At 42.8% G+C, this 15,253-nt stretch overlaps 1 protein-coding gene across 1 annotated transcript; it reads left to right on the forward strand.

The window, feature by feature from the left end:
* Positions 1 to 978: 978 nt before the first annotated feature.
* SDE2 (SDE2 telomere maintenance homolog) lies at positions 979 to 15,034 on the forward strand. Its single transcript, XM_058533600.1, has 7 exons — positions 979 to 1,157; positions 6,846 to 6,963; positions 8,562 to 8,673; positions 9,037 to 9,206; positions 9,735 to 9,849; positions 11,266 to 11,767; positions 14,569 to 15,034. Exons 1-7 carry the CDS (start codon positions 1,038 to 1,040, stop codon positions 14,788 to 14,790), a joined length of 1,359 nt encoding a protein of 452 aa, XP_058389583.1. The 5' UTR covers positions 979 to 1,037; the 3' UTR covers positions 14,791 to 15,034.
* The last annotated feature ends 219 nt before the right edge of the window (positions 15,035 to 15,253 follow it).

Below are 15,253 nucleotides of genomic sequence, written 5' to 3' on the forward strand. Positions count from 1 at the left end.
AAGTGTCTGAACAGCAGAGAATTCGATTCTGTGGGCCGATACATTCGTGTTTAATAGACACAGATATCTCCTAATAACCATCCTATCTTCACACTAGTGGCTTTTAGATTGTTCAGGATTTTAGAAATACCATAATCTCAGCATATTAAATATTAAGGGACTCCTTCAGATTCCCAGAGCCTTAAAGTGATGCTATTCAAACCCGTACGAGTGTGTTTCCATGGTGCAGCATAAAAGTTACGGCAGGGTTTTTTTGAACCAGCGGGACTGGAAGCGTCACTCCTGCCGCTGCCTTTCACAAGGGCCCACTTGTTGGGAAATATTTTGAAAACAGAGCTGAAGTGGAGATAACGCAGAGCGCAAACAGGCGGAAATGAGAATAAACTGAGCGTGGCTGGCAGAAACCGAGAGATTGGCAGTTTCTGCAAAGGAAGAGAACGCTTGGTAAGCCGGGGGAGGAAAACCCCCCAAGGGCTGCTGTTGAGAGACCTCCTGAGGTCGCTTCCCTTGCCCATAGGGGTGGGGGAGCTCCCCAGGGCTGAGGAAGCAGCCCCCCAAAACCGCTTCCGGGACTGCAGCTCCTCTCCTCGCCCCCTCAGGGAGCAGCGCCTTCTCAGGCCACCACTCCCCGCGACCCAAAAATAACTACACAGATGCAAGGAAAAGGGCCAAAGCCTGCGGCACAGGGCGGCGCTTAGCTACCGCCTTATCGCTGACGGCCAGCACGCTCGAAACCTAACCCCAGAGCCAGCCTTTTATAGAGTCCCTCGAGCCCCGCCCTAGCAACCCCCTAGCAACGCCTCGCCCTCCCGCCCCGCCGTCTTATCTGCCTCCGCCAGGCCCTTCCTGTTCCCCTCCCCCCGCCAGCCCGGCCTGGCGGCCCGGATCACGTGACGGGCCCCAGGGGAGGGCCGGGGCGAGCGGAAGGCGTGAGGGGCGGGGCGCTGGCCGGCGAGGGAAACGTCATCACGATGCGCCGGACTGGTGGAGGCGCTTAGTCGCACAGGGAGGCTCCGGAGATTCCGGGACGAGAGAAAATGGCGGAGACGGCGGCGCTGGTGTGGATTCGCGGCCCCGGCTTCGGGTGCAAGGCGGTGCGGTGTACCTCGGCCCCGTGCTCCGTACGGGATTTTATCCACCGACACTGCCAAGATCAGGTGAGGTTCGCGGCTTCTGGAAAGAAGGGGAAAGAGGCGGATGGGGGGCAGGATTGGGTGCGGAGACGGTCGGTCGCGGGCGCGTCTGGTTTTTGGGGTTTTCAGTTTTTGAGGCCGAGGGCTTGAAACTGATGCTGAGGCCTTCCTCTGCTTTTGTTTTGTGGTAGTGGCTGTTTTGTGTCCTCACGGAAAGGGTGAAAACCCCTCCGCTCGCAGGCGCTTGGTCCAGCCCTGAATCTGGACGAACGGAAGATTCTTTGGTATTGTGTCTTCATCCGTAAATGAGGCAGTTGGACCAGGTGGCTTTTAAGGCTCATTTCCTTACATTCGTTCCATGGTTCTGTGACGCGCTTTTGTCCCCTGATCACACAGCCCGCTTAGTTCCAGCCTAGAGAGCTGTCATATCCAAACCCAGGCCAAAGGGTGGTTGGGGAGGGACATGGATTCGTCTGGTCACTGGTGGGGACCAAGCACTCACTCACGTGTCCTGTCGAGGGCATGGTTCTTAGGCCCTGTCATTTAGATGTCATCACTGAATCATTCGATAGTCTCGTGAAAACTTGTCATGGCCGTCCAGAGTTACAGGTGTGGTTTACTGAATTATCAAACAAGCAAGCTTTGACCAGCTGAGGTTTTAAACCTGTTCAGTTATCTAAGGAATTCAGTGGTCTCCCTGAATCTAATTTTAATTTTGGCACTTGACCTAAAAACTCTGTTTTTCTCTGTAACCACACCTCATCCGTGCTTTTCTAGGCTGTTTCCCCTGCTTGTTATTTATAGGCTTAACGTATGTTAACATTGCAGTCGAAATCAAATCTTTACTTGGACGGGTTCCACGAAGAAGCACCGTGTGTTTGCAAATAATGTGGTTTTTCAGCTTCCGCATTTTTCTTCCTAGACTGCAATCCAGTTGAAAAACTGCCACAACTGTTTTTGACCACTGAATGGGGGAATATTTTCCAAAATATTTGGATTTTAGTATCTCTGAAAATACCTCTTATCTCATGAGTGCAGTTTTCAGACTTAACTGACAAGTGATCCAAAGTGAGCCCAGAAAAAATCGAATCTTAATTATGGAGTATTGGAAAAAATAATTTTAGATAAGAAGAAAGAAATATGAATGAATGGATTCAGTTAGGTACTGGAGAAACATGACCATAACGAATATGAACAGAAACACAGAACTTATGAAAGGGCATTTGATGAGATACTGGAACAAATACAAATAGCTCAAGTTCATACCTAAGCTTTTTAAAACAAAACGGTGCTGACACATAATAAACTTCAGGTTAGCTCCCACTGAGAAAGTAAAAATCTGCCCTGCTGTTCATCAGGCTGAGATAACAGACACAGGTGAAGCCAGCTGCCAGGTTAATAGAGGAAAGGACATAGTGCAGTGGTGAAGTGTCATAATGACTCCCTTGAAAGTCTGCTGCTTTATTCTTCAATGAGAAACCTTGATCTCGAAAATTACACAGTCTAAGACATGTTGCTCTTTGAATTTTATCGGGAAGAATGAAGCATCCCACTCTTGCCTTGAGAATCTGTCACTTTGATACAGAGAGACACTCTTGATTTCCAGCCCAGGTGCAGAGCTTCAGATAAAGGGGTTTCTCAACACAGCATTCCACGGTTATCTTAACTTTGTAGTTTCCAAGGAAATAGGCGCCTGGATCTACTTCACAGTCTAGACCTGATGTTGCCCATTTTACACACAGCTTGCTTTGTTTTGAGCCTGTCAAAACATTGTTTCATTTAAATTTCACCTAAACTCCACCCTTGCCCCAAATCCTATAACAACTATTTTGTTGGTGGTTGTGAGACACTCAGTGATTGATTCCTCTGGTCTGCAGCCCGGGCCCCCCCCCCCCATTGCAGTCAGTCAATGAACTTGACTTTGTTGGACTGTGGGTTTGTCTCTGATGTCCTTAGGTTGACTGGGCTAAGACACATGTAATACTTTTGCTTGAAGTGCTTTATAATATACAAATGGTTAAAAACAGTTAAATTGGTTCTAAATTTTCTTTGTTCTTTTTTCTACTAGTGATTATTAAATGACGAGAATCTCAACAAGTAGAAAATTCAATTTTATCAATCATTTGTCTTGTTTAATAAGCAGTTCTGTTTGGAAACAAGTGTGGTGTATAATCTTTCTGCCTTCACGTTAATGTCTTAAAGTTATTTAGAATTTTAGAAACACTGTACTTATTAGACATAAAATATTAAAAGAAACTAAAGTAGCTTTTAATTTATAAACATTAGACAAATATGAGGTGTATTTGTGTAATTTTTACAACTCTAAAGTAGACAGTATTTTACAGACAAGAATAGTCCTTCATGTTAATCGCGTCACTGCATATAGCCTGAGCTCCCTTGCTCCTCTCTCCTGCTGGCACATTTGCCTGGGAAAACTCCAGTCAACTTAAATCCAACTCATCACCTATTCTGCTTGTCATCTGGGCAGTGACTGTGGTAGGGAAACTAATCACACAAGTCAGTTTCACTATAAATTCACAGACACCAACCTTAGTGCTACTGGGGGATTCTACTGTATTTCCCTAATCCAGAGTGGGCTTCTGCTGGGTTGCAGGCCTGCTGAGAATATTGACCCATGTAGCCCATTGACAGCTGGGCAGAATCTAGGGGTGCTTCAGGAGCTTTGCTCATTTTCTCCAGAGTGTCACCCACATATTTTTTAGGATACCATAGTGTGGAAAGGGTTGGGAAGCATGCTTAGTTCATCACTCTTTCACTCTCCTTGGTTACTCTTTCACGTCTTTTCTGTTTAAATCTCCAATGCTTCTTCCATCCCAAGGACCACACTTTGTATTCACTGAGAAAGTAAAACAGTAAGGAGAGAAATTTCTCATCCTCACACCAGTGCCTCTACCTGCCTGTCGTATATTCAGCCTTCTCTTATGTTACTGTGGATGAACTATCATTATTTTACAAATAATTTTCTTCCACTTTGCGCAGTTTTCCCATCCCGTCTCACCTACTAACGGACTTACTGTAGCATTCGTTCTCTCTTTCCTGCATTTTCCAGTGTTTCCTCTTTTTACTGGATCATTCCTACCAGTGTGCACACATGACCCCCATGTCTCTTCTAGCTGTCACCTCATTTTCTCTGGTTTTCTATTTTTTTTTTTTGGTGAGAAAGATTTGCCCTGAGCTAACATCGGTTGCCAGTCTTCCTCTTTTTTTTTTTTTGGCTTGAGGAAGATTAACCCTGATTTAACATCTGTGCCAGTCTTCCTCTACTTTTTATGTGGGTCACTGCCACAGCATTGCTGATGAGTGGAGTAGGTCCATGCCTGGGATCCAAACCCATGATCCTGGGCTGCCGAAGCGGAGCACACAGAACTTCAGCCAGTCGGCCATGAGGCCAGCCCCCTATGGGGCCAGCCCCCTCTCTGGTTTTCTTTATAGAAAATATCTTGAACATAGAACTGTTCTCCTTTAGAACCCTCTCTGGTTAGGCTTTTGTTCTCATCACTCCAGCAGAGCAGCTGTTGTCATGCTCGTCATTGTTTTCTATGTTGCCATATCTAGTGCAGTTTCCAGTTTTCCTGTCACTTGGCCTGTCAGTGTCATTTGGCACAGTTGGCATTCCCTCCTTGATACACTTTTCTGTCTTGTCTGGACGTCACCCTCAGTTCTCCTCCACCTCACTGGCCTCTCCTTTCCGATCTCTTTTGCTGCTCCCTCCTCATCTCCCTGATCTCTCAGCCTTGGAGTAACCAGGGCTTAGTCTTGTGATCTTTTTTCTAGTAGCCGGCCACTCCGTCATCCAGGTGATTTCATCCATTCCCATGGCTTTAAGTACCATCACATGCTGACAACTTTTAAGTGTACATGTCCAGCCCAGGCCTCTTCCCAGACTCCAGACTTGTATATCCACCAGTTTACTCGACATCTCCCCTTGGCTGTCTGATACACATCTCAAACTAACATATCCAAAATGAGCTAATTTTCTCCCCAAAATGTCCTTCTCCTTAATAAATGGCAACTCGGTTTTCCCATTAGTCAAACCAAATTTTTGGAATAATCTGTAATTCCTGTGTTGATCTCACTCACCTCATCCAGAGCATTAGGAAGTCCTGTTGCCTCTGCCTTCGGAGTATCCTCAGAATCTCGCTTTTCTCATCACCTTCTGCCACCACCACCCTGGTACAAATAGCCTTTGTTTCTCACCTGGGTTATCACGAGAACTTCTCACTGATTGCTCTGCTTCTGTAGTCTTATTTTCAATTTATAGCCAGAATGATCCTTTAAGAGCATAACTCAGTTTGTTCACAACCCTGTAATAGTTTTATTGAGAGTAAAATCCAGAGTCCTTCCATTGGTTTTTAAGGCCTTATCCCTCCCCTTCTGCGTTCTTCATTCCAGCCACATGTGTTGCTGTTCCTTGCGTGCTCTAAGCTTATTCCTGCTGCAGGTCTTTGCACTTGTGTTGTCTCTGTCTGGAATGCTGTTCTCCTAGATAGCCACATGGTGGTTCTCTCAGTTTCTTTAATTCTCTGCTGAAATGGCACTTGATCAGAGAGGCTTTCCTTGACTAACTGTATGTATAAAATAGATCACCACCACCCCCATCCACATATGCTGTCCCCTTTACCCTGCTTATCACCACTTGACATAAAATATAATTTGTCTGTTCATTATCTTTCTTTCCCCACTAGAATGTAAGCTCCCTGAGGCAGGTTCTGTGTTCACTCTGTTACTCACTATAGTATTCCAGCACCTGACAAGTCCCTGGCAGATAGTAGGCACCTAATTAGTATTTGTCGAGTGAATGACTGGTTCCTGTTTAAATAGCTGTGTGATGTGGTTAAGGATGAATGTTCATTGTTTCCACTTCAGGAAGATACCAGCAATGCATTTTTCCCTTCTGTTGGTGTTTAGATCTCTTCATTCTTGACCTTGTAGATTTAATCCTGTACCTCCTAAGTTCCATATAACTTTGGAGAATACTTCTCTGTTGTCTTATTTTATAGCATCAGAAACTTGTTTAGAAAGACTTAACAGTTTTTATATTTTCTTTTCCTTACTTGAGCTGAGTATTTTTTTTTTTAAATATACAGAGTGGGTGTGGGAATGCTTGGGCTTCTGCAATGATTGGCTGTAACTCGGGGCTGCTAGCCGAAGAGATAAGCGCCGGCTGTCGGCTGGTCCTAAAACTGTTAAAGCTTTTGTAGGTGTATTGAAAACCATACTCTTGTCTCCTCCCTTCGCCCTTCTAATCTCTACCTACACTTTTCAGGATGTGTATTGTCACTTTCAAACTCGGGGGCCACTCTTGATGTTCATCTTGATATTACTTGTTTAAACAAGTCAGAGGAAATAGGACCTCCAGAGTTATTGGATCTGAGCCCTGTATAGTCTTCCCCTTGACTCTGATTTCCTGTTGGAGAAGGAGAAAGAAGCAGTTTTTATTTTCACCCAAAAGACAGAAAGTTCTTCTATATATCATGACCAGGTATTAGGAAAAAATTGTACCCAGAATACATCATATGAAATGATTTTTTTCTTTTGGTAGTTTTCATTTTCAATTCCACAGATATTAATTGAACACACACTATTTGCTTGTACCTGGAGTAATAAAAAGATAATAAGCCGAGTCCATTCCTGCAAAAAACTTGTATTGTCTCATAAACGGCATTAAAAAAAGCCCAAACTTGTCTCTAGGGTGTTCCCGTGGACTGCTTCTTTGTGAAATGCAATGGATCGCTCGTTAACACCAGTGACACAGTGCAGCATGGAGCTTTTTATAGTTTGGAGCCCAGACTTCGTGGTGGAAAAGGAGGTAGGACGTGAATGGTGACTGCTTAGTTGTGACACATCTGCAGTCTTTAGCCAAATGTATTAAATTAACAGACTCCTTGATTTCTGTAGTATGCCAGCCTTGTTTTGCCTTATGAAATCCTTTATTTACTCACCTAATTGTGAATATTTTCTCTTTTATTCCTTTTGAGGAAGATATTGTCTGATATAGTTCTCACCTTCTCCAGCCAGGTGGCTCTTAGGCAACCTAGGCTCTAAAACTTTGGGGAAGATTAGATGAAGAGAGATGATCATTATTCTGTCCAATTTCCTGAAGAAGGAATGTTAAAACAGTCAGTTCTCGGGGCCAGCCCTGTGGTGTAGCAATTAAGTGCGTGCGCTCTGCTGCTGGTGGCCCAGGTTTGGATCCCGGCCGTGCACTGACGCACTGCTTGTCAGGCCATGCTGTGGCGGCATCCCACATAAAGTGGAGGAAGATGGGCACGGATGTTAGCTCAGGGCCAGTCTTCCTCAGTAAAAGGAGGAGGATTGGCATCGGATGTTAGTTCAGGGCTGATCTTCCTCACACACAAAAAAAAACACACACAAAAAGCAGTCAATTCTCCTGCTTTTATCAAGATTTTGTCTAGTTATTGTTGTTCCAAGGGAGGTCTAGAGTCACCTTATGAAATACAGCTGTTTACAGATTGGGGTAGATTAAGGTCTTGGTTATATTAACACATCTAAGAAGAGAAAAAAGAAACTAAAAGAGCAAAAACTGAATACAGTCGCCCCTCCGTATCCTCAGGTTCCACATCCTTGAATTCAGTTAACTGCAGATGGAAAGGCCTATGATGGTTGTGTCAGTACTGAATATGTACAGACTTTTTTTCTTGTCATTATTCCTTAATGCAACAACTATTTACATAGCATTTATGTTGTATTAGGTATTGTGAGTAATCTAGAGATGATTTAAAGTATACGACAGGATGTGCATGGGCTACATGCAAATGCCATTTCATGTAAGGCACTTGAGCATCTGTGGATTTTGGTATCCATCTCCACCAGGGGTCCTGGAACCAATCCCCCCACAGAAACCGAGGGACGACTGTGTGAGCAGTTCTTGATATTTCTGCTGATGCACTAACATGTAATCCCTAAGCTTTCTCAAAATCTACGGTGACTTAGGTTGGTTCTCAGAGAGCTAACATCTCACATTATAATCATCTTGCTGTTTGAAATTGTGTCAATAAGAATGAAGTTTGCCATATCAGCCAGTGACAGCTTAAAATTGCCTTTCCTTTTAAACTCACTGCAAAATCTCACCATATAAGTTTTAAAGTTATTAATGTGGGAATCTTGGATCTCTGGCACTGGGTAAAGCCCTCTAAAATATCCCAGTGTGCAGGTACAATATTTCAGAAATATAAGAGGAAGGGAGAACGGCATGAGGTTGAGTCAAATTTATCAATACTTTTACCTTGCTGCCTCTATTAGGATCTTGATGTCCATTTCCTTTAAAAAAAGAAAGCAAGCAGAAATCACCTTGAATCTTGTGATAGAATACTTATTTTCACAAATTTGGCATTTATCCACCATTGAACACTTTTTAACTTGCTTTCTCCAAATGTATTTGCTCAGGTTTTGGCTCTATGCTCCGAGCACTTGGTGCTCAGATTGAGAAGACAACCAATCGAGAAGCTTGCCGGGATCTCAGTGGAAGGAGACTACGAGATGTCAATCATGAAAAAGCGTAAGATGCCCACCAGTTTTTATTTTTCTGAAGAGAGAAACATACTTTCCTATCAGTAGTGATTATACACATGCCCTGCGTATCAGAAATGTAAACTTGAAATATTTGTGCTCTAATTTATTGTTATCAGATTTAACCTTTTCCATAATTTAATAATTATCTTTGGGTTTTAGTTAAGTCCATTACAGTATGCTAGTACTACGCATGGCACACCTTTGAGGGAATATGTATGTATGAGGGAATATGTATGAGGGAACAGTATGAACAAGAGTGCATTCATTTGTCTGGGGGTGGCTTCTATAGATATAAAAGCGTGTGTGTAATATATCCACTCAGTTACATCTCTGTCTCTCCCATCCCCAGAATGGCTGAATGGGTCAAACAGCAAGCTGAGCGAGAGGCTGAGAAGGAGCAAAGGCGCCTGGAGCGGCTGCAGCGGAAGCTTGCGGAGCCCAGGCACTGCTTCACCAGCCCCGACTACCAGCAGCAGTGCCACGAGATGGCGGAGCGCCTGGAGGACTCCGTCCTGAAAGGTGAGAATGAGGTGGTGTGGGCCCTTAGTGTGGTCAGCAGGCATTTCTGAAGCCAGCTGTTCCAGTCTCTTCCACGCTGCATACAAAGAGCAGTTCTTAAACCTTTTTGGGTTATAGACCTTTGAGAATCTGATGAAAGCTGTGGAACCTCTCCCCTCAATAATGAACACAGTGTATCTTAGAGCCGAGAAAAAAAAAAGAACATATACTCAAAACATGTGACATACTTGACCCCTGAATTCTGTGGGCCCTGTCTTCAGGAGGTGTCTAGATCTCCGCATATTTGCTCCCAGTTTTAGGTCATTTTTTAAAAACAGTTTTTAATGAGAATGATTGTCATCAACTTTTATTTTTTTAGCATCCAGAGCATTGTGCTAGGGCTATTGTGGGTTCAACTGAATAAGAAGGAATCTTTTCCATCAAAAAGGTTATGACATAACGGGGGAAAGACAAATGTACACAAATAACGAGCCCATAATTACACTTAGTCCTGATAGTAGAAACCAGGTCGTTAACATTTCTGGTTAGGTATGCAGGCTGCCTCCAGCAAGATGGTATCGGCAGAAATCGGGGAGAATCGGAAACGGCCTAACACATCAGGCACAGACGAAGGAGCCAGGGCAGGGAAAAGGAAATGCTTTTGGTAAGTATATTTCATTTTTATTCCAAATTCATCTGTGAGGAATGATATGGTATGTTTCCTTCTTGTCTGTCTGGTATAAACACATTTGTAAGTAACGTTTGACGGGAGCTCAGATTTTCCAGAGTGCTTCAGTCTGCAGATTTCGGTGATTGTCACACTGTACACACCAGTAATGGTTTCTGCTGTGAGTGCCATTAATAGAATCTACAGTGAAACATCACATAAAAATAGCTTTATGCTTGAATTACTATTTGGTGTTGAGAGACTTAACTTTCACACACTCCATGTGGAAGCCACTGCTGTACTTCCCAGGGTGTTCTGTTTTCTCTCTGGTTTTTGAAGTCTCTGGTCAGTTTGCCAGGCCTCTCTTCACCACTTTTGCACTTGTGGGTGAAAAGCACAACAGTACTTTTTCTTCTCCAATCTTCTCATAGCTCTCCCGCCCTTCCCAGTTGGTCCTCTGGTTACCAGCTCAGTTCCCTTGGGCCAAGTTCTAGAAAATGCTAATTCCAGATGGACCTTACCTCCTTGTTGGCCTCCCCTTTGGGGATAGAAAGATAATTATTAACCAAAGATCATATAACTCTGTGAGTCCAGCACAGAATTTTGTGTATTCTTTCTGAAATAGGAATTAAATGTTCCTAAGAGAAAAGGTAGTGGTATTGTGTTTTTTTCAAAGTCAGGTTTGTTAAGGTATAGTTTATATACAGTAGAATTCACCCTTTTTGATTGAACAGTTCTGTGAGTTTTGAAAAATGGAATCATGAAACCACCACCAAAAGCAAGATATAGAGTATTTCCATCACCCTAAAAAGTTCCCATGTGCCCCTTTGCAATTAATCCCTTCCTCTCTCCCCACCCCTGGCAACCACAGATCACTGGTGTGATGTTTGTTCCTATGATTTTGTCTTTTCCAGAATGTCATATAGCCTTTTGTGTTTGGCTTCTTTCACTTAGCATAATGCTTTTGAAATCCATCGATGATATTATATGTATCAGTAGTTCATTCCTTTTTCTTACCAAGTATTATTGCTTGGTATGGCTGTACCACAATTTGTTTATCCATTCTCCAGTTGATAGACGTTTGGGTAGTTTCCAATTTTGGGCAGTTGTAAATAAAACATAGAATTTTCTTTATCTAATTTCCAGCAGTTGAATATCAGGAAAAAAACTTTAAGCAAAATCAATTTTGTTTTAAGAGATTCATAACTTTAAAAGAGAGATCTTCTTGGGTCTTTGGCATGGTTGGTTCTAGTCTCACTGAATTTTTTTTTTTCTTTCTTTTTATATCTCTGGAATATCTTTTTCTAAAACTTACCTACTCTCCATCTCAAGCTAGCAGATATTTTTTTTCAAACAGAGTCTGTTCCCTGGACAAACTGTAACTCTTTTAAACCTTTTGGTTGTTTCTGACAGGTTGGGCATGGAAGGACTAGAGACTGCAGAGGGGTCCAGCTCTGAGAGCTCAGATGATGACAGTGCAGCACCTGGTACTTCAGGAATGAGCTGCCCTGCTCCCACAAATGGCAGTGATGGTGTTGAGATGGCAGGCGGATTTCCCAGTAGTTCTCAGAGGGCAAGAGTATTGACTACAGACTCCAGATCACCAGGAAAACCAGAGACCCGAGGGACTGACTCTGGGAACGGTATTTCAGAGGACTTGTGTGCTGAGCTGGGAGAGACATCTACTGAGGAGTGTGTGGAAAGGAAGATGGCTGATGAAAGAGAGAAAACCCGGGAGGGAAAGGAGGCAGAGAGTAGAGAACCCATCGGAAAGGAAGCCGCTGGGGCTGGACTGAGTGAGGAGAGAGAGACGAAAGGAAGGACTGATAGGGAAAGCGCTGCCAAGCCTTCACCTGGAGGAGATAGGGAGAACAGTCCCGTGGCCGAACTGGAGGAAAGCCGGTCAGCAAACAGCGTAAGTAAAATTTTTGGGTCGATGTCTAGAGCCAAATCAGTTTAATCTCCACAATAAGGCATTAAAATGCAAATGTGCTTTTTCCTGTCAGCTGCTTAGTGGAAAGGCTTGTTTAATAATCAGAAGTACTGATGATGGTGAAGCTTGCCATGTCCTCTCCAAGACATCTTTACTTTTTTTTTTTTTGGTGAGGAGCCTTGACCCTGAGCTAACATCTGTTGCCAATCTTCCTCTTTTTGCTGAGGAAGATTGTCCCTGAGCTAACATCTGTGCCCATTCTCCTCTATTTTGTGTATGGGACGCTGCCACAGCATGGCTTGATGAGTGGTGTGTTGGGTCCACGCCTGGGATCCAAACCTGCAAACCCCAGGCCACCGAAGCTGAGCATGCGAACTGAACATTAATGCCACCTGGGTGGCCCCCCTATGTTTCTTTTTTGCCCTAGAATTTATATTATTTTGCCACTAGGTGGTGCCCTTGGTTCCATAGTTCATCAATTCTAAGATGCGTGTGTGTCATGTTTTAATAGCTCTGAGTGTCTATCACACATTATAGTTTAATTGGTATTGTTTATTCTTTCTTAATACATACAATAATAAGGCACGTTATGATGGATGGCATTTTAGATTTGAGGAAATGTGCTCATTTTCTTACCACTGAATCTCTAGTCAGTTTTTCTTTCTCATGTGAGGTACTGTTTGAACAATTTTGTTGGCAGCTGCATGTGAAGATCTTTCTTATAGAGGAGGAGTAGCTCCTTTTTAATTTGTCATTAAATCTTAAGCCCTCCATTCAGCCTTTTAAAAATTTATTTTCATTGTGCATACTTTCCCTCAAATAGTTATTTACTGTCTTGAATAGACTAGCTTCCAGCGGAAATCTTGAATGTTTACTCTTTGATCTAATGACTTGCTTTTTAGAATAGATGAAACTTGAACTACTTAGTTTTCTTTGATAAACACCCAGCCTGTCATTATTTGTTTAACCAGCACCTTCCCTACCCCCAATAAATAAGCAAAAATACATAGATTTCCCTTTCTAAGGAGGATAGTGGAATTTTTTATGCTAAGGTCTTTAAATTGACCCTCACACCATCTCTGGAGTTGTAAGCAGGTAACTTTTATGTTACCTGTATATATTAGGAGCTTTATCCTGACTGAAGACTTAGAAAAATGAATAAAGGAAAAATTTAAGAATAAAGAATGAGTGAATAAAACCTGTTTGACTTGCAGTCTTTGAGCCTTTAACTGTGGGGATTTGGGTCTTGATGTTGTAGTAGTAGCTGTTGTGTTCATACCAGCCAGGTGCAACCATGTATGATGCTCCCAAGACATACAAGTGGCGACTTAGGGTTTGGCCATAAACAGTGAAGCCAAGATTTACTTCAGACATCCAACAAGATGGCTTTTTAAAAAAAATAAAGATCAACTAGAAAGATAAAGAGTCTGTCCCTAGAGCTCTTTAATATTTAAAAGAATAACTTACTGTGAGAAAATTATTGTTCTTTGGATGTATTTTTTAAAACCCCCTAGATGTGAACGTTTTCATTTTTTGCAGAGCATCCATCATCAAAAGTATTTAATTTTGTGTTAAATTCTATAAAGTCTACTTGTCGGATAGAACAATTACGAGTGTATTGAACAGCATTTGAATTTGAGTTATATGCGTGGGAACTCTTATAATCAGTCTTAATTACTCGATTAGAATAGAAAGCATTAAGATTATGGAATTAAGATGCACAGGCATGGGAATCTCATTAAAATTCAGCTTGATAGGCCTGGAGACTCTGGGTCAGTGGGGCACAATGGGCCTTAGGGTTTGTGTTTTTACCAAGTTCCATAGACATTGAAGGATGCCATGATAACAGTGGCGGCTGCAGCCATTCTTTCCCTGTGTCTGAGAAGCCCCGTCGGTGTCAGTGTTCCCGGGCTTGGTGCTGTCTGAGGATAACCACGCTCGCCAAGTCCCCATGTTGTGCACGTCAGACACCATTGAAGTGAGCATCCCTGGGGACCTGGCCGGCAGTCTGGAGCTCTTCCTGACCGACGCCTCCTGCCGAGGAGTGTCCAGTGTCACCCACGTCAGCATCCTCTTCTCCCTCAAGATGTGAGGCACAGTGGTCGATGTGGGGAATGACAAGATCGTCGCTGGCAATCATGTGACAGGTCTATCTAAGCAGACCCCTCGGAGCAGCGTGGGCATCATCATCCAAAGCAGCAAACTGCTGACCCCAGTGAGTTGCGAGTTTCCACGCCTGTACACCATTTCTGAAGGATGCGTTCCCAGCCTTCGAAACACCCCGATGGAACTCACGAGCCGCAGTTGAGGAGTCTTCCCTTCCACTCTGGAGATTTTCAAGGACAATGAGTTTGAAGAGCCTTCCCGGGAAGCTCTGCCCACCCTCAAGCTTCTCGACTCCCTAAGTAAAAAAAGAAAAAAAAAATTAAGCTTGATAGGGTGCTGCTCTTTTCTGTGGGAATAGTGCAGGGGTAGGCTGGGTATATTTTACTGTTTGAATTTTTGCTGGAAAAGTCAAAAAGGAAAAAAAATATTAATCTGGGACGCCTGTAACTGTTACTATTCTGAGTGTTTCTAAATATATAGATGAAAAATTAATGTTTATTATTAATGTGTACTGAGAATGCACGTGGAATAACATTTAGATTCTTAAAATGTAAGAGTGAGATATGGCAAATTAAAATGAAAATTCCTTGAAAAACAATGTAGTTGACAGTTAAAGAATGTCTTTATTCAGAGGAAGGAGCCTGGTTTTAAATATTTTCTTTGTTTTTTTTCCTCAGGGTATTCGTCAGGAAACTCTAGATCTGCTGGCATTCAGCTCTGTTGCAGAATTGGAGCTGCTGGGTTTGGAGAGGCTCAAGTGTGAACTGATGGCCCTGGGGCTGAAATGTGGGGGCACGCTGCAGGAGCGGGCGGCCAGGCTCTTCTCTGTCAGAGGGCTGGCCCAGGAACAGATAGACCCAGCTCTATTTGCCAAGCCTTTGAAAGGGAAGAAGAAATGAATCTCACCGGAGCTGGTTTCCGTTTCTTTATAGTCTAGCACTTACAACCTGCCTAATGTTGACTCTTGGCCATTATCCCTGTTGATATTAAAGCTGACTTTTTAATAACCCGATTCTAACTATCCTCTTTTTCATTATTATATTTATAGAATTAATGTGTGAAACCATGTAGGCCTGAAGTTTCTTTATGGGAAGGTTGTTTTGTAACAAATTTAATTTCTTTAATAAATACAGGCTATGCAGATTTTTGGTTTCATCTTGTGTCATTTAGGTAAGTTATATTTTCAAGGAATTTATACATTTGACCCAAGTTGTCAGATTTGTGGATATAAAATTATTCATAATAGTCCCTTCTTATCTTTTTAACATCTGTGGGAGATATAGCGGTAATTTCTTTTTCATTCTGATGCTGATAATTTCTGTTTTCTCTTTTTCCTGATCAGTCTTGCAAGGGGTTTATCAA

This window comes from Diceros bicornis, chromosome 38 (genome assembly GCF_020826845.1).
Source record: "Diceros bicornis minor isolate mBicDic1 chromosome 38, mDicBic1.mat.cur, whole genome shotgun sequence".
NCBI lineage: Eukaryota > Metazoa > Chordata > Mammalia > Perissodactyla > Rhinocerotidae > Diceros > Diceros bicornis.

Excerpts from the sequence above, each read along its gene's own strand:
- SDE2 (XM_058533600.1), top strand. The coding sequence starts at position 1,038 with ATGGCGGAGACGGCGGCGCTGGTGTGGATTCGCGGCCCCGGCTTCGGG. Across the intron at positions 1,158-6,845 it reads ACCGACACTGCCAAGATCAG|GGTGTTCCCGTGGACTGCTT; the intron begins GTGAGGTTCGCG and ends ACTTGTCTCTAG. Across the intron at positions 6,964-8,561 it reads ACTTCGTGGTGGAAAAGGAG|GTTTTGGCTCTATGCTCCGA; the intron begins GTAGGACGTGAA and ends GTATTTGCTCAG.